The 21,857-nt window shown below is 36.6% G+C and overlaps 1 protein-coding gene across 4 annotated transcripts in view; it reads left to right on the forward strand.

Moving 5' to 3' along the window:
• Positions 1-21,857, forward strand: part of PRDM15 (PR/SET domain 15) — a 171,578-nt gene that overhangs the window by 142,610 nt on the left and 7,111 nt on the right. For all 4 annotated transcript variants that reach the window (XM_072614748.1, XM_072614746.1, XM_072614747.1 and 1 more), the window contains 2 exons: positions 17,503-17,586; positions 19,346-19,521. In XM_072614748.1, coding sequence (XP_072470849.1) covers positions 17,503-17,586; positions 19,346-19,521 — 260 coding nt within the window. The remainder of the gene's footprint in view (positions 1-17,502; positions 17,587-19,345; positions 19,522-21,857) is intronic.

The following is a 21,857-nucleotide window of genomic DNA, read 5'->3' on the forward strand; positions in this document are numbered from 1 at the left end:
AAATAGTCTAAGTGTGAAGAGATAAGGAACTATCCCAGGATGCTGGCAGTATCAAAAGAAAGGGATATATTCTAGACTCTAAATATCAATATCTCTTAAATATTAGATTCAATATCTCTAAAAGAGATATTGTAATGGTGAAATTGACAGGCCTTAGTAACAGATTAGATGGGGGAAGGGGGAGTGTGAGAGACACTAAGAAGTCAAGGATGACACCTAGGTTACTGAGATTATGGTGGTATCCTCAACAGTAACAGCAAAGTCAGGAATAGGAAAAAGTTTAGGGGAAAGATGAAGAGTTCCATTTTGGACATGCTGAGTTTAAGATGTCTATTGACCATCCAGTTTAGATATCAGAAAGGCAGCTAGAGAGGCAAGACTGGAAGTCAGCAGAGAGGTTAAGGCATCAGTATAGAGATGGTAATTAAATCCATGGTGGCTGACAAGATTATCAAGAGAAGTAGTATGGAGGGAGAAGAGAAGGACAGAGCCCTGTGGAACATCAGGGACTAGTGGGAGTGATCTGTTTGAAAATCCATTAAAGGAGACTAAGCAGGAATAGTCAAGATATGTGCTGGAATATAATTCTTCCACTCTAAGGCTAGTTCTGTCTACTGCATCATGCTGCCTTAGCATTCCTTATGGTGCAATAATATTTCATTAAATCAATATTCCATAATCTGTTTTACCATATTCCTTTCATTGGAAATATAATTTCAAGTTGTTTTTCCTATTATGTACAGGGTTGCTATGAGTATTTTGGAGCACTAATATACTTTAGAAAGATTTTCAAAAATAATCAGAAACAAAAACCTCAGGTAAATCAGAACTTGATGAATCATTACGTCACTCATCATCCTGGCTAATCAGCAACAACTTCATTAACCATAGCAGTACTTTATGAGAAAATAACTGCTTATATATTTTGTTGTCTGTGGTGTTTCCTCCTGTGAGAGTAATTGCCTCATCACCAGGCAATTATTCTTAGTGATCTAGTTGTCTAAATAAAAATGCTGGACATTTTAATTGTAACAGTTTTTCTTTGTTTAGAATTACACTGAGATGTTTTAGCAAACAACAGTTTTTAACAAGTTTCAATGAGTCAAAGAACTGGAAAGGACCCCTTAGAGATTATCTAGTCCAACTCTCTTACTGTACAAATGAGAAAACTGCGACCTAGAGAAGCAAGTCACTTCCCCAAGGTCATACAACTAATTAATAACAGAGTACACAACAGGAACTCAAGATTCTTAATTCCCCAGTGAAACACTACTATACAATTATGTCCACATTCATACCCATTCTTTAGGTGGGCCTTTAAAAATAATTTGTCCTATTCCTTCCTGACAGATCTTCAGTCTTGTTTATCTGGAAAGTTAAATCAGGCCTAGCATGTTTTGCACTTACTAATAATAGTACAAATTCCAAGACAAACTTTGCAGACTGATGAAGTAATTCAAATTGCTGAATAGTCAATAGAAATTTTTCAAATGTGAAACTTTTTGAAAGGTATCATCTTTCCAAGTTATGATGCCATGCCACAAAATTTCACTTCATTAGACTCCTCCTGCCAATTTAAAATTTGTTGAGGATTAACACAAGACAATCTGCATGCCTTCATCTGTCCTTGGATGTGACAGCCATTTCTTGGGTTGCTTGTCTGGGAGACAAGCCATGTTTTCCCATCACTCATCTTCCAACTATGACACAGCACATATCATCAAAAGTTGATAAAGCAAATGTTCCACTATGCCATTATTTCCCTCGGGGGTCATGTGATTGGCTTGAAGTTATTAGAGTAACCAGAGCAGCCCGGGCTTCCGTGGGGGAAACAGAAAGAAATATCTAGGTTGGTTTTATACTGACAAATACGCAGACCTCTGAGCCCATCAGCTCAGCATGCATTAGTTCTAGAATTACCACATTTAACCAAGTAGCAGGGAACAAGCAACCAAAGCGGCAGCCAAAGAAGCAAACACTCATGAAAAAATATAAAAGTACAAGATGGATCTCATTCCTTTTGGCCCTCTTCTGCTTCTGCGGTAATAGTGGCAGAGCGGTGAGAAAGGGACCAGAGTATCTTAAGATAATAACCTCACTGGTTAGCATACGCCTTCCCCATTATAATCTCCCCATCCCGGTAACTGTGAGCTACAGATGTCACTGTCCCAACTCTGTTTCCCAAGCCCTACCGCCTGCTCCTATTCCCAGACCCTTCACTATGATTTCTCCCTACAGTTTACCACTCCAGATTGATCCACCCCTTCCACTGCATTCTGAGGAGTGCCTTTTTCCTTACTTACATCCTTCATCTTCTTGCACTGAAACCTAACTCAAAACCAATGAAATATCATCCCTGTCCTCCTGCTCTAGCACTGCTCATTCTTTCACTTAAAGTACCTGACTCACTAGTCATGGTGGGGAACTTGAGTTTCTTCAATTTGCTCATGATTTATGACCTGCTCTTCAACTCTGCCTCAGCTACACACGGAGATGATCATAACCCTTAATCTTCCCATCACCCAGAAGTTTTCCACTTTCATATATGATAAGCTAGGAAATTATTTTATCTGATCATAATCTTTAATCATTCCCTTTTTTCCCTCTTCCCTACAGCTCTTCACCCTGTTCATCCTCACTGTGATTGCCAATCTCTCCACCCCCTCAGTTCATTTTCCCAGGCCATCAGCAATATACTGGCTATACTTTCCTCCTTTTCTGCATTTTGACGCCCTTCAAATTTACACTATCCTCTTCCAAGTTCCTTTCCTCTGTATCCTATTACTACGGTATATGGGGTGTTCAGGGAGGACTTGCTGAGCCCTTTTCAGGGCTGCTTGTCTACTTTTAGTATCCACCTTCACCACACTCTCACTTGTGGCTCTAAGAAACTGTAGCATGTGCAGCAAGCTGCCACATCCCAGTAAAATATCTTGGAAGACAGGCTAACCCAGGTGGGTAACCAATAGGCCTCAGTCACATAAGGTAAGGGGATATCTACCACAAGCATGTGGAGACTGCCCCCAACAGAATGGGCTGATAAAAGCAGTTTGTTCCAACAGCCATGAAGGCAGCTGAAGCAGGCACTAGGAGGCACTTAAAGCTTCTTTAGGTGTGGAAGACACCATGGTATTCCACTGCAAACTGGGCCTTCACCAGTTATCTTGACTTTTATCCTACCACTGGACTTCAGTATCTCTGGAAGAGAATGGGACTGATGGCTTTGTGTAACTTGCTTCACTTAAATGCAATTCACTCATGGTCAAGACATTATCCCCTAATGTCCTGGGCCCTCTTCAAAACCAAGACAAACCATCCTTTCGCCAGTCTTGCCCGGCCAAGCCCCAGCCTTGAATTATTTCTGCCATCTGCTGCCTGTGCCCCTGTTCATGTGCTGCTGAATGAAGCTGCTGAGAAATGATGAAAATATTTTGGTTAAGTCCACACACATTTAAACTACATGGTCTCAAAGGAGCCTTCCCTGCAGCAATCCTTTTTACGTTTCCCTACTTGATTCATTATCTCACTTATCACAAGGACATTTCCAAACTTTTCATTCCTCCTCAAATTCTTATTACCCATCCCCCCCCCACCTTAGGACCTTGCCTCCTATGTCAGAGAAAAAAATTGAGGTCTTTTGCCAATATTTTCTTCTTCCCCACTAGTTTTCATGTCATATCATTCAGATGTGTTCCCTTGCTCTCAGCTCTTTCACTTCTCTTTCATAAAGAGATGGTCATTTTCTTTGCCAAGGCAGATCGTTCTACATGCTCACATGAGTCTAGTCCATCCCACTTTTAGTCCTCCCCCTTCAGATTGTCCCCTCTATCATCTCCACTCTCACTAATCTTCCATCTATTTTTGGTCGGTTGTCCACTTCCTTGCTGTCAGCAAACATTTTCCCTCAAACCTCCCCACCCCCCATTCTTAAAAGTCATCATTTGCATTCAACCTTGTTGACTACTCTCCCCTTCATGTCCAAGCTCCTTGAGGATATGAGCTACAATCAGGGCTTCCACTCGCTTTCTTCTCACTTTACTCTTGAGTTTAGTATATGGCTTCTATCCTCAACATTCGTTTCATGCTGTTCTCTGCAAAGTTGCCAATGATTTCTTAATTGCCAAGTCACCTTTTTTCAGTCTTCATACTTCTTGGCCTGTCTACGTTCTTTGATACTGTTTGATTACCCTCTTTTCCTCTTTAGGTTTTTGTGACATTGCTATCAACTACTTCTCTTCCAACCTGGCTGTCCCCCAAGGCTCTTTCCTTTGTCCTCTTCTCTCTGTACTTCATTGCTAATCTCATCAGCTTCCATGGATTCGATGATCATTTCTGTGCTGATGATTCTCAGATCTCTTTACCCAATTTAACTTCTTTAACCTCCATAGTCTCATATCTCCGAATGCCTATGGGACAGCTAGAAGTCCTGTAGATGTTTTAAATTTAACATGTATAAAACAGAACTCATTATCTTTCTCCCCAAACCCTTGCTTCTTTCTGTCTTAGTGACTCTTCATTCTCACCCCCATATCCAAATTTTTTGTCACTTTTACTAAATCCCTTTACACTCTCTTCTCTCCTCTGACATGTTGGTAAAGGCCCTCCTCATCATTTACCAGACTATTACAATAGCCTTCTGGTTGATTTCCTACCTCAAGTCTGCAGGCTGTCGTCTACTCAGTTGTCAAGTTATTCCTAAACACGGGTCTTACTGTGTCTAACTCTTCAACAAACTCTAGCTTATTACCACATATTACTTTTTCTCCAACTCCTCATGCCCTTTCAGTTCTCAAAACAAGGAATTATGTATGAGAGATAAAGCAATTTTAGCTCTCTTGACCTGTGACACCAAGAACACAGGCAGGGCACTACTCTCACTCAGCATACCATCTCCCACTGCCTACCACGCTTTCAACAGCAGGGCTATATGAACCTACTCTTGCATTTCCAAGAGAATTCAACAACCCAATCCCCTTCCCCCACCTCAGGCTCTTCTGAGTGCCACAGCAAAGCCCATTCAGAGAATATAGAAACGTAGGGGAAAAGAGCAGGACATGTGCGTGTATGGTTTGTGTAAGTGGGAAGGTAAGGAGAGGCCATGTCACCCAACTTCCAGGTGAGGATTGTTGTATCCCTCCATAAGTCACTTGGGACGTAGACCCAGGGTTGTGAAATGTGAGTTACCAGCATGGGAGGAGACTGAGATGGCTTCAAAATCCAGCCCCCAGGGAAACTGCCATTAAAGGAGTCAGAAAGAGAGCAAAGAAAAAAGCTTAAAATTATCAAAGATCTCAGAAAGAAAAAAAGTCAACGACCTTGAGCATAAGCAGATAAGCCAGTAGGAATGATAATAGTAACGGAAGGGAAAATGACCTCTAGATTTGGGGAAAGAGTTCAGGTATCTGTATAAATATTTCAAGACAAAGAAATCAACAACTGAGGACCATGAGGATCTTGTGGATTTTGAAACAATTTTCAAGTTGTTCCTGAATAATTTAAAAGAGAAACAAGAATTTTGAAAACAGAGTTTATAACCTTCCAAAGCAGAAATAATTAACAGAATAGAAAAACTCAGATCCATAGTGATGTCTCTGACAAAACAAAAGAGAAAATAACCGACTGACTGCAAATTCATAAAAGTGGAGGACAGTCTAGAAAAAGAGAAACAACGAGCAATAATATTAAAACAAAGCAAGATCTCCATAGCGGTGACACATATTAATCTTGAAAACATGATGCTTGGAGGTATTTTAAAGCTTATGGAACTTGAAGAACATGATGTAAACAAAACACCTGGCCAACATGAGGAAAGGAACAATACAAGGAAACTTCCCAGAATTTCTAAACACAGAAAACAAAGTGTCAATTCAAAGAATTTACCTCTTGCCTCCGGGGAAAAAAAACAAACATTTTATGCCGCAAATTCCCAGTACCCAGAGTGATTAATTTTAATAATTCTGCTGACAAACAACAGATTCTGTAATCTACCAGGGCTTTGAATGCCAAAAAGAGCATTTTTGTACTTGCTCCAGGAGGCATTAGAAAGCCACTGAAGTTTATTGAATAGAGGATGACAAGATCAGACCTGCTCTTTAAGAAAATCACTTTAGTGGCCAAATGAAAGATGAATTGCAGTGAGAAGAGACTGGAGGCAGACACACCCAGCAGGCTATTGAAATAATCCAGATGGGAGATGATGAAGGCCTGAACTAGAGTGGTGGCACCATCAGAGGAGATAAGGGGACATGGAGGAGAGATGTTGCAAAGATGAAATGGGCAAACCTTGGCGACAGATCACATATGGGGGTTAAAAGACAGTGCACTAGATGACATAATAGATAGAGCACTGGCCTTGGACTTCAAATCTAGCATCAGACATTTGGCAGTAGCTGTGTGACCCTGGGCAAGCCACTTAACCCTGATTGCCTCTCCCCCTCAAAAAAAATTTAAAAAGCGTCCAGCATGACTTCTAGGTTTTGAGCCTGAGGGATGAGAGGTTGGTGATACCCTCTACAGTAATAGGAAAGAGGAAGTGGAAAGGTTTGGAAGGGGAAAAGATAATTTCTGTCTTGGGCATTTAGGATGTCTACTGGACATCAAGTTTGAGATACCTGAAAGGCAATTGAAGATTTGATATTGGAGGTCAGTAGAAAGATTGGAGCAGGATAGGTAGATTTAAGAATCAACGTAGAGATGATCATTTAGTCCCTGGATGCATAGAGTACCAGCACTGATGACATGTTTCTTCTTTCACCCCTTCATTGTAAAGAAGGGATTGGAAGACAAAGAAAGGAAAATGTGTAAGGAAGGTTTGACGGTAGGAAAAGCACACTTGTCATAACCATTAATGTTAATGGGATGCACACTCCTATGAAATAAGTGAAAGTAATAGAATGGATTAGAAAGAAAATAATATGTTGTTTACACAATAAAATAAATAATTCACATAACATTGAAATTAGGGGTTGTAACAATTTTTGTGACTCAGTCATCTTCAAAATGTTAAATGTGCTGATGGTGAACTCAGACAAGATTACGGAAAAAAATGGCATGGTTAAAAGAGATAAGAAGAGCACATTATTCTTTGATAATGCAGCAATATAATACCTAATAAATTCATCAAATGGAGCATTTTAAAATAATAGTATAGATAATGCAGTAATATAATACCTAATATATTCACCAAATCATATAGCATCTACATAATTAAAGGAAAAATCAACCAAATTACAAGAAATAATAGACAGTAAAACTATAATAGTTGGAGACCTTAACATGCTCCTTTCAACATCTTGACAAATCTAAGAAAAAAGATAAACAATAAAGAAGTTAAGATTGGAATAGAATATCTGATCTTAGAAATAATATATCTCTGAAAATTACTGGATAGGAATCAAAATTTTTTGCATGCATCAATATTTTTATTGATATATTTACATAGATCAGTATTTTTACATGTACATGTCATCATTACAAAAACAGACCATAAAGAGGGCATAAAAACTCATAAAGGTAGGAAAGTAGAAATATTCATCATATTCATTATTAATTCAATGCAATAAAAAATATAATCAAATAAGGGGCATTTGTAGAATGGGATTCAGACTTAAATAGAAAATAAGTTTTAATTCTAAAGAATTGTTGGATCAACAAACAAATCGTAGGAATAATAAATAATAAAACAGTGAGATAACATGCTGAAAACTTTGAAGTTACAGCCAAACTGGTCATTAGATGAAAGTTTAGATCCTTGAACACTTTCATTAACAAAGAAAGAACAGTTCATTGGGCATGCAACTAAGAACAAAATAAAAAGAAACAAAAATAGATATCCTGAAAAATGAACGAAAAAATAGAAAACACCATCAGATTGACAAATAAAACTAGGATCTAGTTGTTACCAAAAACTAGATAAACTTTTAAGTAAATTAATCTTCCCACAAAAGAGGAAAATCCAACTTCCCCATCCCCCAAAAAAAGAATTTGCAACAGATGAAGAAATAAAATAAATGATCAGAAATTGTTTTGCCCAATTATGTGCCAACATAACTGGTAAGTGAAATTGATGACTTTTCGAAAAATAATGGAATAAGTAAATAGAATTTAGGTAACTCAATCTCAGAAGAGGAATTTGACAAGCCATCAAAACAAAGAGGTAAAAAATAATAAAAAGCAGGATCAGATGGCTTTTCAAGTAAATTTTATCAAATATTAAAAAAAAAAAAAGTAATTCCAGTGTTACATAAATTGTTTACAAAAGTAGCGAATAGGATTTGTCCTAATTCTTTCTATGAAACGAATATGTTCTCGATAGCTAAGCCAGGAGGAGACAAAACAGAGAAAACTGATGCAAAGTCATAAGTAACATATTAGTAAAGAGATTACAGTGACATATTAAAAAGCTTACATAGTGTAGCAACACTGGATTTATACTAGGAATGTAGGATTGATTAAATATTAGAAGAATCTTAAACATAATTATAAAAAATGATCAGAATTATATGATGTTCAGCAGAACAAATTAGGTAAACAAGATCTGGAGGCAACTAAAGATAATAGTGTAGTGTTTGAATAATCTAAGACACGTTACTAGGTTAAGGACTAAATTTGACGAAAAACTATTGGGGGAAATTAGTTAAATTCATTGGAAAAACGAGGCTTAGATCAAATCTCCCTAAATTTCTGATCCCCCCCAAAACTAACTAGTATTTAAGATTTTATATTTATTCTATATACGCTAATATATTTCATCTGTTTTGTTAAACTTAAATTCTTTGTGAGTAGGAATTATTTCTTTTGTTATATTTGTATCCTTTGTACCTAATACAGTACATGGCACATGCTAGTTGCTTCAAGAATGCTTGTGATTGATTTCATACTATATGCCACTATAAGCACCAAGTGGATTTGTGACCTAGATATTAGAAAGTCGTCTTATCTTTTAAAAACTATAAGAAAAGGGAAATTGATGCCTTTTACAGCTATGGACACAGGGTAGGTTTTAAGTGGACAATATTGATTATAGAAAATTAAAAAATTTTTGCACAAAAAAAATGCCAAGGCAATTAGAAGGAAAACAAGTCAACTGAAAAAATTTTGAATCAAATATAAAAAGAATTTGAATTTTTAAGACATAAGAGCTATTTCCCAATAGATAAATGATTAAAGGATATGAATAGGCAATTTGCAAAAGAAAACATGTATGTAATCAACGAACAACATGAAAAATACTTCAAATCAGTAATAAGAGAAATGCAAATTAATACTACTCTACCACCTGTATTTCACCTCACACCTCTCATATTAGCAAAGATAAAACTGTCGCCAGGAGTTGTGAGAGGATGATACATTATTTCAGTGTTGGGATCATGATCTAAACATTCTGGAAAGCAGTTCAGAACTGTACCCCAAAAGTTGGCAAACCTTTAACCCAATCTTAACACTACTGGATACATACTCTAAAGAGAGCAAAGATAATTGGCAAAGGGCTCATATGTATAAAACAATTTTTATAGCAGCACATTTTGTACCAAAAGAAAAAAACACCTGGAAACAAGGTAGGTATCCATCAGTTGGGGAATGGATGAACAAATGATGATATACAAATATGGTGGAATATCATTAAGCCATAAGAAATTGTAAAAGATATAAATTCAGAAAAACCTGGGAAAGTTTTTAATGAATTGACATAGAACAAAGTGAGCAGAGCCAAGAGAACAATATTGGCAATGACCAAAATATTAAAAGAAAACAACTTTAAAGGACTTGAAAACTCCAGTGAATGGAATGACCAATCATGATTCCAGAAGGATTCTGATGGAAGTTGCTTCCTACATCGTGGTAATGTGAAATACAGACTATAGGTACAGAATGAGACCACATATTAAAATATGGCCAGCGTGACATCAGTTTGTTTCATCTAACTATACTTTTTTCAGTAGGAGAATGTTTATTTAGTATGAATGGAGGGTGCTAATTGTGACTGCTAGTGCTACTGATAACAAAAACCAAAAGAGCATCAATGAAACATTTTAAAAATATACAGAGGATACTGTTAAGCTGGATAGTTTGGATACTAGTATGCTAAATTTAACATAAATTTTAAAAACTAAGATACATAATTCCATATAGGCCTCTTTCTCCATGCTTTGCATGTGGAAATGTTCAGATTGGGTAATAATTAATGAGTTCATAAGATATTTAAATTGCCATACACTCTCATACTAACATACTAAATGACTGATGCAAAAGTGGTGGGAAAAGGTGAAAATGAAAAAGATAAAACAAGATGTATTCTTGCCAGAAGCATTCAACATAGTGTTGGAGGATATCCATTAATTCAAGAATATCCCACAAATTTGAAGACAGATTCTCCGTATGTCATTAGGTCATTTGGATCTTGTTTGTGGATGTTAACAAGTTAACTGCATCAATGTTTCATGTTTCATGGCCTTCTGGAAGAGATATTACTGAAAGGAATCTAGCCTATCCATCCACAGAGGATAACAAATATCTGTTGCCCAAAACATGCATTGGGTGGATAACCTTTAAAGATTGTCCATTAGTATGTTTACTTGGACGCACCAGATGGACAGTGTATTAGGCCTAGAGGTGAACAAGAGGAGAATGAGCTCAATTGCCTTCTGGAAATCGCAAGGCTTCTTTAATGACTTGAATGGAGGAAATGCCAAATACAATTAAGGCAATATTATTCTAATATAACATAAATGTGATGACAATAAAATCAGAATATGTGTAGTAGAGAGCTCAAACAGTAGCGTGAGAGTTCTGAGAAGGCAAAGGCCATTTCTAGGTATGATGAACAGGTCAGAGAAATATTCATAGAGGGAGGTGCACCTAATATGGGCCTTGAAGGAAGGATAGAATTGTGACAGGTGGAAATGTAAGGAGAGTTCATCCAAAGCATGGAGGACAAGGTAAACATAGAAATGAGAGAGGGAACAACAAAAATAAGGAAATAAGAAATAGTTCAGTTTGCTTCCCAAGTGTGCAAAAGGGAATGAATGGTAAGTTGGATTCAGATTGCTGGGGCTAAGAAATATCATCCAAACAATGAACTCTTTTTTTTCCTCTCTTAACAAAAGAGGGTTTAATTAGGCATGGGAATATATATTCAGAAAGTAATGTAATATTTGAAAAGGGATCAATTAAAATTTTATAAAATGTAAAATACAGGCAAAGGAGTATTTCATTTGAGAGGCAATTTTGAGAGAAAAATATTTATGGTTTTGAACATGTTAAGATTGAAGTCCCATTGTGATAGACAAGTCAAGATAACCTGCAGGCAATTAGAAATGGAGGACTGGAGCTCAAGATCAGAGATAATAGATTTGGAAGTCACCTGCTAAATTTGATGGTTTTTTCTCAGTCCTCATAATACTTGCACCATCTCCACATGGACACTTTTCTCCTGTAGCTCTTCTGATTAGTCCCCCTTAATCTCCTTCACTGGCTCACTGTTGTATTTCCACCATTGCGGTATGGATGTCCTGTTGGAGTGATCTAGGGGCATTTATTTTCTCCTTCTACATTCTTTCTGCTGGTGGATCATCTCATCACTTTCCATAGCTTTAACTCTAACTTCTTGTATACGAACCCTAAATCTTTGCATCCAGTTTCAATCTCTGTACCTAACTCTAGTCATCTATTTTTAATTGTCTATACACCTCTCCCTACTGTCCTTCTAGCACTTCAAACTCAAAATTTCCAAAACTGAACTTGTCATCTGCTCCTCTTCCTAATCTCCTCATTGAGGCTTCCATCATCCTTCCAGTCCAGGGGTAGGAATCTTGTGCCCTTCTAGGTCCTTAGGTCAGGCCTTTTGACTGAGTCCATGTTTTCTAGAATAAGTCCTTTTATTAAGGGGATTTGTTCCATGAATTTTGGATTCAGTCAAAGGCCACAGGCTCCCCACCCCTGTCCAAGTCAATCAAGTTCATACTTTGTACTCTTTTTAGAACTAAATTTTATTTTTTATTATAAATTTAATAATCATTAACAAACAACACAAATATTTCAATATGCAAAGAAGAATGAAGCTTACAGAGGAAACAGCTTTTATTATGAAGTTTGTTTTTTAATTAACATATAAAAATAGATATAATTTAACAAGATATTAACATTTCTCTGCCCTCTTCTGCTTTTTCATGTGTGCATTTTAAAAAACTTGAGGCACTTTTTGTTTATCATTACTCACCAACTTACCACACTGTAATCCCCCACCCACAAAAGCCTTTGTTTAAAAAAATAAAACTGTTTGATCCAGCAAAATAAATCAACAATTTGGCCTTGTCTGAGATTACATATCTCACTCTCCATTTCTATTCCATTATCTTCCTGTCAAGATTTGGGAACGATGTTTCATCAGTTTTTTTGAAGTCACTATTGTTTGCTTCCTTGATCAGAGTTCTGAGGTCTTTCAGAGATGTTTTTCTTCATATTATTATTGTTACCATTGTATAAATTACCCTGGTTCTGCTTACTTTATGCTGCATCAGTTCATAGAAGTTTTTCCTAGTTTCTCTGAAGCCATTCCTTTCCATTATTTTTTTAATGGTACAATAATATTCTGCCACATTCATTTAAAACAACTTATTCCACCATTCATAGGTACCTATTTTGTTTCTAGTTCTTTGCTATGACAAAAAAAAGTGATTCCAAAGTTCTACATACAAACAAAAATATTTATAATTTTGGAATATTTGTTGATTCTTCCCTTACTTATCCAGTCACTTGCTCATTCCTGACAATTCTAATTCTTTGTCATCCTTCTTCATTTTCACTCTCCCTACTTCAACTCCAAGAACTTCTCACCTGAATTGTAATACCCTTCTAACTACTCTTCCTACCTCTTGCCTCTCTCTCTTGGTTTTCCATCCATCCTTGATATTCATATCAAAATAACCTTCCTAACATGGAGAACACAGGAGCATAGATTTAGAATCACAAAGGAGTTGGTTTACACAAAAAGAGGTTATGAACCCCTGGCTCTAGAGCCTGGCACATTACCTTGCACATATATGGTGTTTATGCATGCCAAATACTTCAATGTTAGGTTGTTATTGAAAAAAATCTACATAGAGGTGACAATTTGAGCCATAGACATCACATCATCAGAGTAGGTGTTTTACTACTTATTTTAGCCTTTTTTACCCACCTGCTTCCCTTTTGTGTACTTGATAATCAGATATCTATTAGTATTCTTCAGGACAGACTGCTGGAAACCAGAGGGAAGGAGACAAGTAAAATGACTGTTTTAATAATTTGGCCTGGAGTTACTGAAGATCAGTCAGGTCTAGGGTAGTGACAGTAGGAATGGAGAAGAACGGATGATTTGCCTTCTCCTTGGTGGTCTCATCCGCTTACAGGTATTCAGTTCCAATCTCTATGTAGATGACTCCCAAATCTACATATCAAATCTTTATCTCTCTCTTGAATACCATTTTTCCATCTCTGACTTGTTGGACATCTTCGCTTAACCTTTTTAAACATTAATTCTTTGAAAAATCAGGAAGTTAGACTAAAAGACTTCTAACATCTCTTTCAGCTCTAAGTCTTCTTATTATCATGGGTTCTCAATCTAAGTTTCCTACCAGCATCTCAAATTCATCCTGTTCCAAACTAAACTCTGTGTATTCCCTACCTAAATCTTCTCTTCCTAATTTCCCTTGTTTCTCCTGAAGGGACTACCTTCCCTATCACATATGTATGTAACTTTGAAATCATCCTAAAACCTTTTACCTTCCATAGCCCCAGCCCTTCCCCCTCCATCCATCCAGTCAGTTACCAAGTCCTGCCAATACTATCTTCACAATATTTCTTACATCAATCCAACCTTTCCTATAGGTACTTTCACATGGCCCATATTACCACTTATCTGGACTATAGAGGTAGTTTCCTAACTCCTTGTCCTGTCGCTTACCTCTCCTCTTCAATATATCCTTCCCACAACTGCCAAAATAATATTCCTAATCCAAAATTCTGTGTTATTTCTCTACTCAACATAAAGCTTTCAGTGGCTTTGTATTGCCCCCAGGATAAAGTCCGTCCTCTTCAGCCAAGGATTTAATCTTGCTCTAATCCACTTTTTCAGGTCTATCACTCCCTTCATACATTTTGTGGTTCACTGCTGTCTGTTCCACAACCTTGACATGCATCCGACACAAGCCATCCCTCTTTCCTAGGATGTACTCCTTGTCTCTAACTTGTAGTCTTTTCCTTATTTGCTTCTGCTCAAATACCAATCAGTCATTAAGCCTTTCTTGATTCTCCTCAGTTTTTGGTACTCTGTCCTCAGATATTTCTAAAAGATTGTGTCTAATCTTTTCCTTGCTCCTTTCATGTCACATCTTTTATTATAGTTATTTATATGCATTGTGTCTCTGCAGCAAAATATTAACTCCTTGAGGGTAGTTTGCCTTTTTTATCCCCTGGAGTAAGTAGCACAATGCCTTGTACATAGTGGGAACTTAAATAAATATTGAGTTGAACTCAGTTGGGAGTCTGATAGAAGCCTAACAACTTAGGCCCTTCTTATGTATCAGGAAATAAACTTAAGTCTGGAAATTAAAGTTTATGGTCTATTAGTTAAGTGACAGTCCTGCTAGAATTTATATAAATTACTATCCTACTCATTTTTTTTACCACTGAGATAGGGTTACTTTTGGTTCCAAAGAAAATTATTGAATTGGGGAAACTGATTGACTTCTATTCATTTTATTGCCTACATTTAGTGGTAATTCCTTTAAAGAAGTTATTTTGAAATAATTCACCTCCATATTCAGGGAAGAAAAAACAGACCATGCACGAAGAAATCATCCTAAAGAATAAAAGAATATTCTTTGTCACCAGTCAAGATCTACATATAGAAGGATGGAGATAGGATGGGATGTTTCTGAAATGTTTCACTTTGTGTCTTCACCAGCCATTTGGGCAGATCAGACTGTATTTTCATATCAGCTAATGAGGGGATAACACCTGAGGATCTCAAGAAGGCTGAAGACCCCAAGTGATTGCCAGCATTGGTGTGTTATCACAAAAATGGCTCACCAGGTTTCTCTTTTCATACAGAAAAGGTCCCATTGCTAATACCATCAATAATGTTTCAAATTTTAGTCATTTTAGGGATGCTAGGTCAGCGACTGACTATACAAAATATCAGGTTTATGATAAGAAAATAAATCTCTCAACTTTTGTTTATGATGCAGAAATCTACAAATAGGAACTAGAATGCTATATAAAATATTTCACTTTTTTATTGAAATGAACATTATCACAATTTTGGAAAGAGTAGAGATCTTTCCAGGTCTTTCCCAGTGAGGCAAAAAAGAAAAATTGAATATTAACTTACATACGTGAATGGAAAACAAATACAAAATACTTAGGAATTGACTTTTAATGAGGAGGTTCTTAACTTTGAGTTCATAAACTTGTGTTTTCTTAACATTTTGATAACTATTTCAATATAATTGGTTTTCTTTGTAATTTGTAATCCTATATATTTTATTTTGTGCATTTAAAAGTGTCAGCTCTGTCAAAGACCATCTTTTCTCACTGTATACAGTTTCACTTGTTGATTGTACCAGTGAATGGTATTTCAACGAATTCAAAAATTATCTCTAAATTAATGATTCTCAGCTACTTATCCAGCCCTACTGTCTTTTCTGATAGACTTGCCTTTCCAACTGCCTATTACACATTTTAAATTGGATACCCCATTGATATATTAAACTCAGCATATCCAAACATGAATTCTTTATCTTTCCCCCCCCCCAAACCCTTCCCTCTTTCCTAACTTTCCTATTACTATCAGAGTGTAATATCACACTCCCAATCACCTAGGTTTTAAACCTTAGGTGCCATCCTCAACTCCTCTCCCTCACTCTCCAACTATAATCTGTTGATTTTGCCTTCATAACATCTTTGGTATGCCCCCTCTTTTTTCTTTTCTGACAATGCTATTACCCTCATTGCTTCACACTTTGACTATTATAGTGGCCTGCTGGTTGGTGTCCCTGCCGCAGATCTCTCCCCAACGTGGACAATCTTCCACTCAGCTGCTAAGGTGGTATTCCTAAAGCGTAGGTCTTACCATTCCCTCCCCACTCCCTTCCCTTCAGTAAACTCCATTGGCTCCCAGTCACTTCTAGGATCAAATATAAAAATCCTCTATTTGCTATTTCAAGTGCTGAATAACCCATCCTTTCTCCTACCTTTCTAGTCTTATCCCACCCCATAATCTCTGATCCAGTACTGGCTTCTTTGTTATTCTTCAAACAAGACACCCTATCACTTGACTCTGGATATCCTCATTGGCTATTGCCTATCCCTTGAATTCTCTTCCTCCTCATTTTCTACCTCCTGGCTTCCCTAGCTTCCTTTAAGTTCTAGCTAAAATCCCACCTTTTACAGGAAGCCTTTCCCAATCTCCCTTAATGTTAATTATCTTCAATTTATCTGGTATGTATGTATGTATGTGTGTATACACACATGTATGTAGATAGATATGTATAATTTCTGCACGGGGCAGCTAGTTGGTGCATTGGATAGAATGCCAACCTTGAAGTCAGGAGGACCTGAGTTCAAATCCGTTCAAATCCAGTCTCAGGTACATACTAGCTGTGTGGCCCTGTCTGTCTGTTTCTTCACCTGTAAAATGAGCAGAAGGAAATGGCAAACCACTTTAGTAGTCTTGCCAAGAGAACCCCAAATGGGGTCCCGGAAAGCTGGAAGGACTGAAATGCATGAACAAACAACAGGAATGACAATATTTGCTGTCTGCGACTATTCTTTTGCATGTTATCTTCTCTGCTAGACTGAGATCCTTGAGATTAGTCCTCTTTTGTCCTTATTACCTTCCCCACTGCTTGGCACAGTGCCTGGTGCATAGTAGTCACTCAGTCACTTAATACATGTTTACTGACTAACAGCCTGAGAAGGGATCCACTGGCTCCACAAGACTGGCAAATGAGTCTATGAAACACAAAAACATTTAAGGACCCCTTTTTGATTACCAAGGTAAATTATCTCAGGGCATGATCCTTGGGAGAGGACAGTAGAGCCTTTGATCTTAAGTTTACAGCTTTGCTTTTTACATGAATGAAGTCGGGGACAAGGGGTTGCAGGAGAAATTTGGGGTTTTAATATTAGGGAGCAAAGGTCTCAGTATCATTATAGTCATATGTAGATGGAATATATGCATTCGTTCACTAACAAGCTGTATAATTTTATTTCCAGTTATTAAAATCCTAAACAGCAAGCATATTCTTACATATATACCCAAAAATGTGATTATCAGACTATAAATCAGATATTCTAGAAATGTATTGTAGCAGTTCCAGTTCTTTTAACACCAGCAGACATCTATAAAGTCTAAAGTGAACCAGTAATGAGATAGTTATTGATATTTTTCACATCACAATTTATTAAACCAGTTTTTTCTCATCCTGTTTCTCTGGAATTCAATGTATCTTTCTATTACAGGGATCAAAGATTTCATGTGTGAATTGTGTGGAAAAACTTTTAGTGAAAGAAACACAATGGAGACCCATAAACTTATTCACACAGGTAAATATCATTCTATAACATTTCTAAGGAATGTTACAACTAATTCAGATGACCCCCCCCCACTAACACTTTAATGAAAATGTTCTTTTCTGAACAAAAAACAGACAATATTGTTATTCATGGTATATGAGAATATATTAGGATTAGATTATATAGTATGCATGTTAAATTAGAAAACAATTTATCATCCATCTTTATTTTTAAATCTTCCCCATATTTATATACTACCATCACAATAGTGTATCTTATTACAGTGAAAGAAAAAGGCCTAAACATTTTTTTTTTGGACTTTTTTTCCCTTAGCTGTAGTCTGATTTTTAGTCTTACTGACTTGTGGTAATGAGCAAGACTGAGTAAGCTCTTGTTTTCAAAGGCTACCAGTCTGTCTTTCCTTTCTCCAGCCTTTCTCCCAGACACCTGCCAGAATTATCTTCCTGATGCACAGGTCCAACTCTGGCCCTACTCCGTTGGTCAAAAACCTGCTGAGACTTCCAGAAACAGGAGTACCATTTAAGGCTCTCTGCAGTCTGTTTTCAATTTACCATTTGATTTTATTGTATGTTATATCTCTGAATTCCAATCAAACTAGCTGTTTCCTGAGTCTGTCTTGTGCTTTCTCGTATTTGTGCTCATGCAGGTTGGAATATACTCCTTCATCTTGGCCTATTTTAATTCTTTCCACTAAAGACCAGTTCAGATGACCATGAAGTCTTCCCTGATTCCCAAGTCTTCTTTCTATCCACTCCCTCATCTCACTCCACCGCCCACCCCCCCACCCCCCCAAGGATCTCTCCAACCTCTCATTTTCCTAGGGCCTTGACTTCTCACTTGCCCTGTCACATTCCACCTTAGTAATGTGTGTCACCGTTGTATTTCCAACTCTTGCCCACCCTGACATCCACCCCCATTAGATTATAAGGTCCTTGAAAGCAGGGACTGTGTCATTCCATTTTCATGTACCCAGCAATTACCCACTGTTAGTAGGTACTTTATTGAATGTAATTTTCATGGAATTGTGGTCAGAAAAAAAAGATAAATTTAATATTTCTGCTTTTCTGCATTTGTTTGTAAGGTTGTTATGCCCTAATACATGGTCCATTTTTGTCAAGGTGCCATGCAGAGCTAAAAATTAGTTTTATTCCTTTCTATTCACCTTTAATATTTGTCAGAGGTCTGTCATATCTTTTCTAAAATTCTATTCGTTTCATTTATTTGTTTATTTTATGGTTAGATTTATCTAACTCTAAGAGGCTTAAATTGAGGTTCCTCCCAATTATATTTTTACCATCAATTTTCACCTGTAACTCATTTAATTTTTCTTTTAAGAATTTGGATGCTTTGCCATTTAGTACACATATGTTCAGTATTGATATTAATTCATTGTCTGTGGAAACTTTTAACAAAATGTAATTTCTCCAATCATCTCTTTTAATTAGATTTGTTTTTGCTTTTGCTTTGTATGAGATCATAACTGCTACTCTAACCTTTTTGTACTTTTGTACAGCCAAAGTATAATAGATTTTGTTCCAGGGTCCTTATTTTAACTCTTATGTATATCTTTCTGTTTAAAGTGTATTTCTTGTAAATAACATATTGTTAGATTGTGGTTTCTAATGCATTCTGCTATCCTCTTGTTTAATGGGCACTTAATAAAGGTTGGCTGAATTTTAGAATTGGTTTGAATTTTGCCTGACTCTGTTGTATCAGCACACTAGTCATATCTGTAATTGTAATTTATTTAAATTTTTTCCTTATGAAGTGGGAAAACAATGGACCTGCTCTGTGTGTAAAAAAAAGTATGTCACAGAGTACATGCTTCAAAAACACATTCAGTTAACTCATGACAAAGTAGAAGCTCAGAGTTGTCAGTTATGTGGAACAAAAGTTTCAACCAGGGCTTCAATGAGTCGGCACATGAGGCGCAAGCACCCAGAGGTAAGTTAACATTTGCTAGTATAGTGTTTGGTGATGGTAACAGATTATACATGGACCTCCCTCCCTCTGTAGGAACATAATTTTGGCAAAGATCCTTAGCCTAAGGTCCTTACAAACATAGCAATGTGGTTAAGGTAAGTACTTGTTGAACTGAATTTGGCATAATGTAGTACTTTCATAACTTGAATTTCACTTTCAAAGAATTCATTTAAGTAATCATGTTTTAGTTCAGTCATGTCCAACTCTTCATGACCTCGTGGACCGTATTGTCCATGGGTTTTCTTGGCAAAGATACTGGAGTGGTTTGCCATTTCCTTCTCTAATGGATTAAAGCAAGCAGAAGTTAAGTGACTTACTTGCCCAGGGTCACACTGCTAGTAAATGTCTGAGTTCAAATTTGAACTCAGATCTTTTTGACTCCAGGCCCAGCATTCTAGCTGCCTCCTTAGCAGAGTTTGAGTGATTTCCCCAAGGTCACATAGCTAATAAGTATCTGAAGCCAGATTTGAACTCTGTAATCATGTTATTAGGTCATAAATATCTACACATTCTTACTCAATATTTGTTCATTTTGACCCAATTTTCATATTAAAAATAGCTGTCCACAGATTTCTAAGCAGTTAATCTGACTATATAATTGTTATTTATTAGGATAATAAAACCCATTCAATACCACTTTTTCAGTGACACCATTATTGCTTTTATTTCTCCTATCTGAGTTAAGGAAATTTTGATTCCATACTATTTTGCTAATTATTAATCCTATAATTTGTTTTGTACCCAGAAAATAGTTGAGTAGGAGAATAGTAGACCAAATGGTTAAACGGCTTTGGTTTGAGGTCAGGTTTTGAGAAGAATCAAGCAGTGTTTTTTATTTCACCAGCTAATATGATGTTTTTTCACATATCCAGAACTTAATGAATGAAGAAAAGAAGGTAGAAGGTAAAAGAGAATTTGGCTACATGCCAGTTATTATTAGTGATAGCATATCTGATTTTTGTGAATTTAGTGTTTTAAGTGCACTGGACAATTTGCTACTTTTTAATTTTTATTTTATTCTTAATATAATAGTCAAAAAAAGAACATTTTCATATACAAAGAACATAAAAAAGATGATTATATTCAAAAACATGAATCTCTATCACATATGACTTACTTATTTTGAGAACTTCCCACACTTGTCTGTTTCCTTCTAAATTTTTTTTTTGTTTTCTTCTGTACATTTTAAAAAAATGTTCAAGTGAAATTCTTTTCTTTCCTTTTTGTTTTGTCAATCCATCAATGGCTTTGATAGGCTTCCCTTCCTTCCCTTCCTTCTCCAGCTCATCTCCTCCAAATATAAAATGGAAAACAAAATCCTCATAACAAATAAGCATAATCAGACAAAATAAACCCATACATTTGCAGTAACCAAAAATGTACGTCTAATGCTGTCCCTTGAGTCCCCCTGTTAGGAGGTAAGCAACATGCTTCCTTAGCAGTCCTCTAGAGTCATGGTGGTTCATCACACTGATCAGAATTCTTAAATCTTTGAAAGGTTTTTTTTCTTTAAATATGACATTGTTACTGCATAAAATGTTTCCTTATTCTGCTCAAGTATAAGTTTATACAGTTCTTACCAAGCTTCTCTAAAAACATTCCCTTCATTATTTCTTGTGGTTCAATAATATTCCATTACATGTACATACCATTATTTATTCATCCATTTCTCAACTGATTAGGACTTTGTTTCCAGTTTTTTGCCAGAATAAAAAAGAGCTGATATTAATTTTTGAGGCATAGGAGTTCTTTCCCTTTTTCTTGCATCTTTAACAGTATAGGCCTAATGGGTCAAAAGGTTTGCAGTTTGGTGACTTTTGAGGCATTCCTTTCCATAATGGCTGGACCAGTTCACAGATCTACTAACAGTATATTAGTGTGCCTATTTTCCCCACATTCCCTCCCAGCAACTCCCATTTTTCTTTTTGTCATCTATGCCAGTCTGATAGAGAAATTCAGAGTTATTATAATTTTCATTTCTCTAATTGTTAGTGATTGTGAACATTTTTTTCACATGGCTTTAATCACTTGGATTTTTGCCTTTGAAAACTTCCTTTTCATATCCTTTTATTACTTCCCTCTGGTCTATGCCACTCCTGGCTATGCTTCAGACTTTCGGGACTTCAGCATGCCTCATCTATAATCCCACCTTGGAACATCCTTCTGCTACACCAACCCCCTTCTCCTATTGGTGAGTTCTTCCATTTTGTGGAGGTTCTAGGCCAACCAACCTTCATTACCCTCCCAGCTGTGCTTCTGACTTTCCAGACTTCAACATCATGCTTCATCTGGAACAC

This window comes from Notamacropus eugenii, chromosome 5 (assembly GCF_028372415.1).
Source record: "Notamacropus eugenii isolate mMacEug1 chromosome 5, mMacEug1.pri_v2, whole genome shotgun sequence".
Classification (NCBI taxonomy): domain Eukaryota; kingdom Metazoa; phylum Chordata; class Mammalia; order Diprotodontia; family Macropodidae; genus Notamacropus; species Notamacropus eugenii.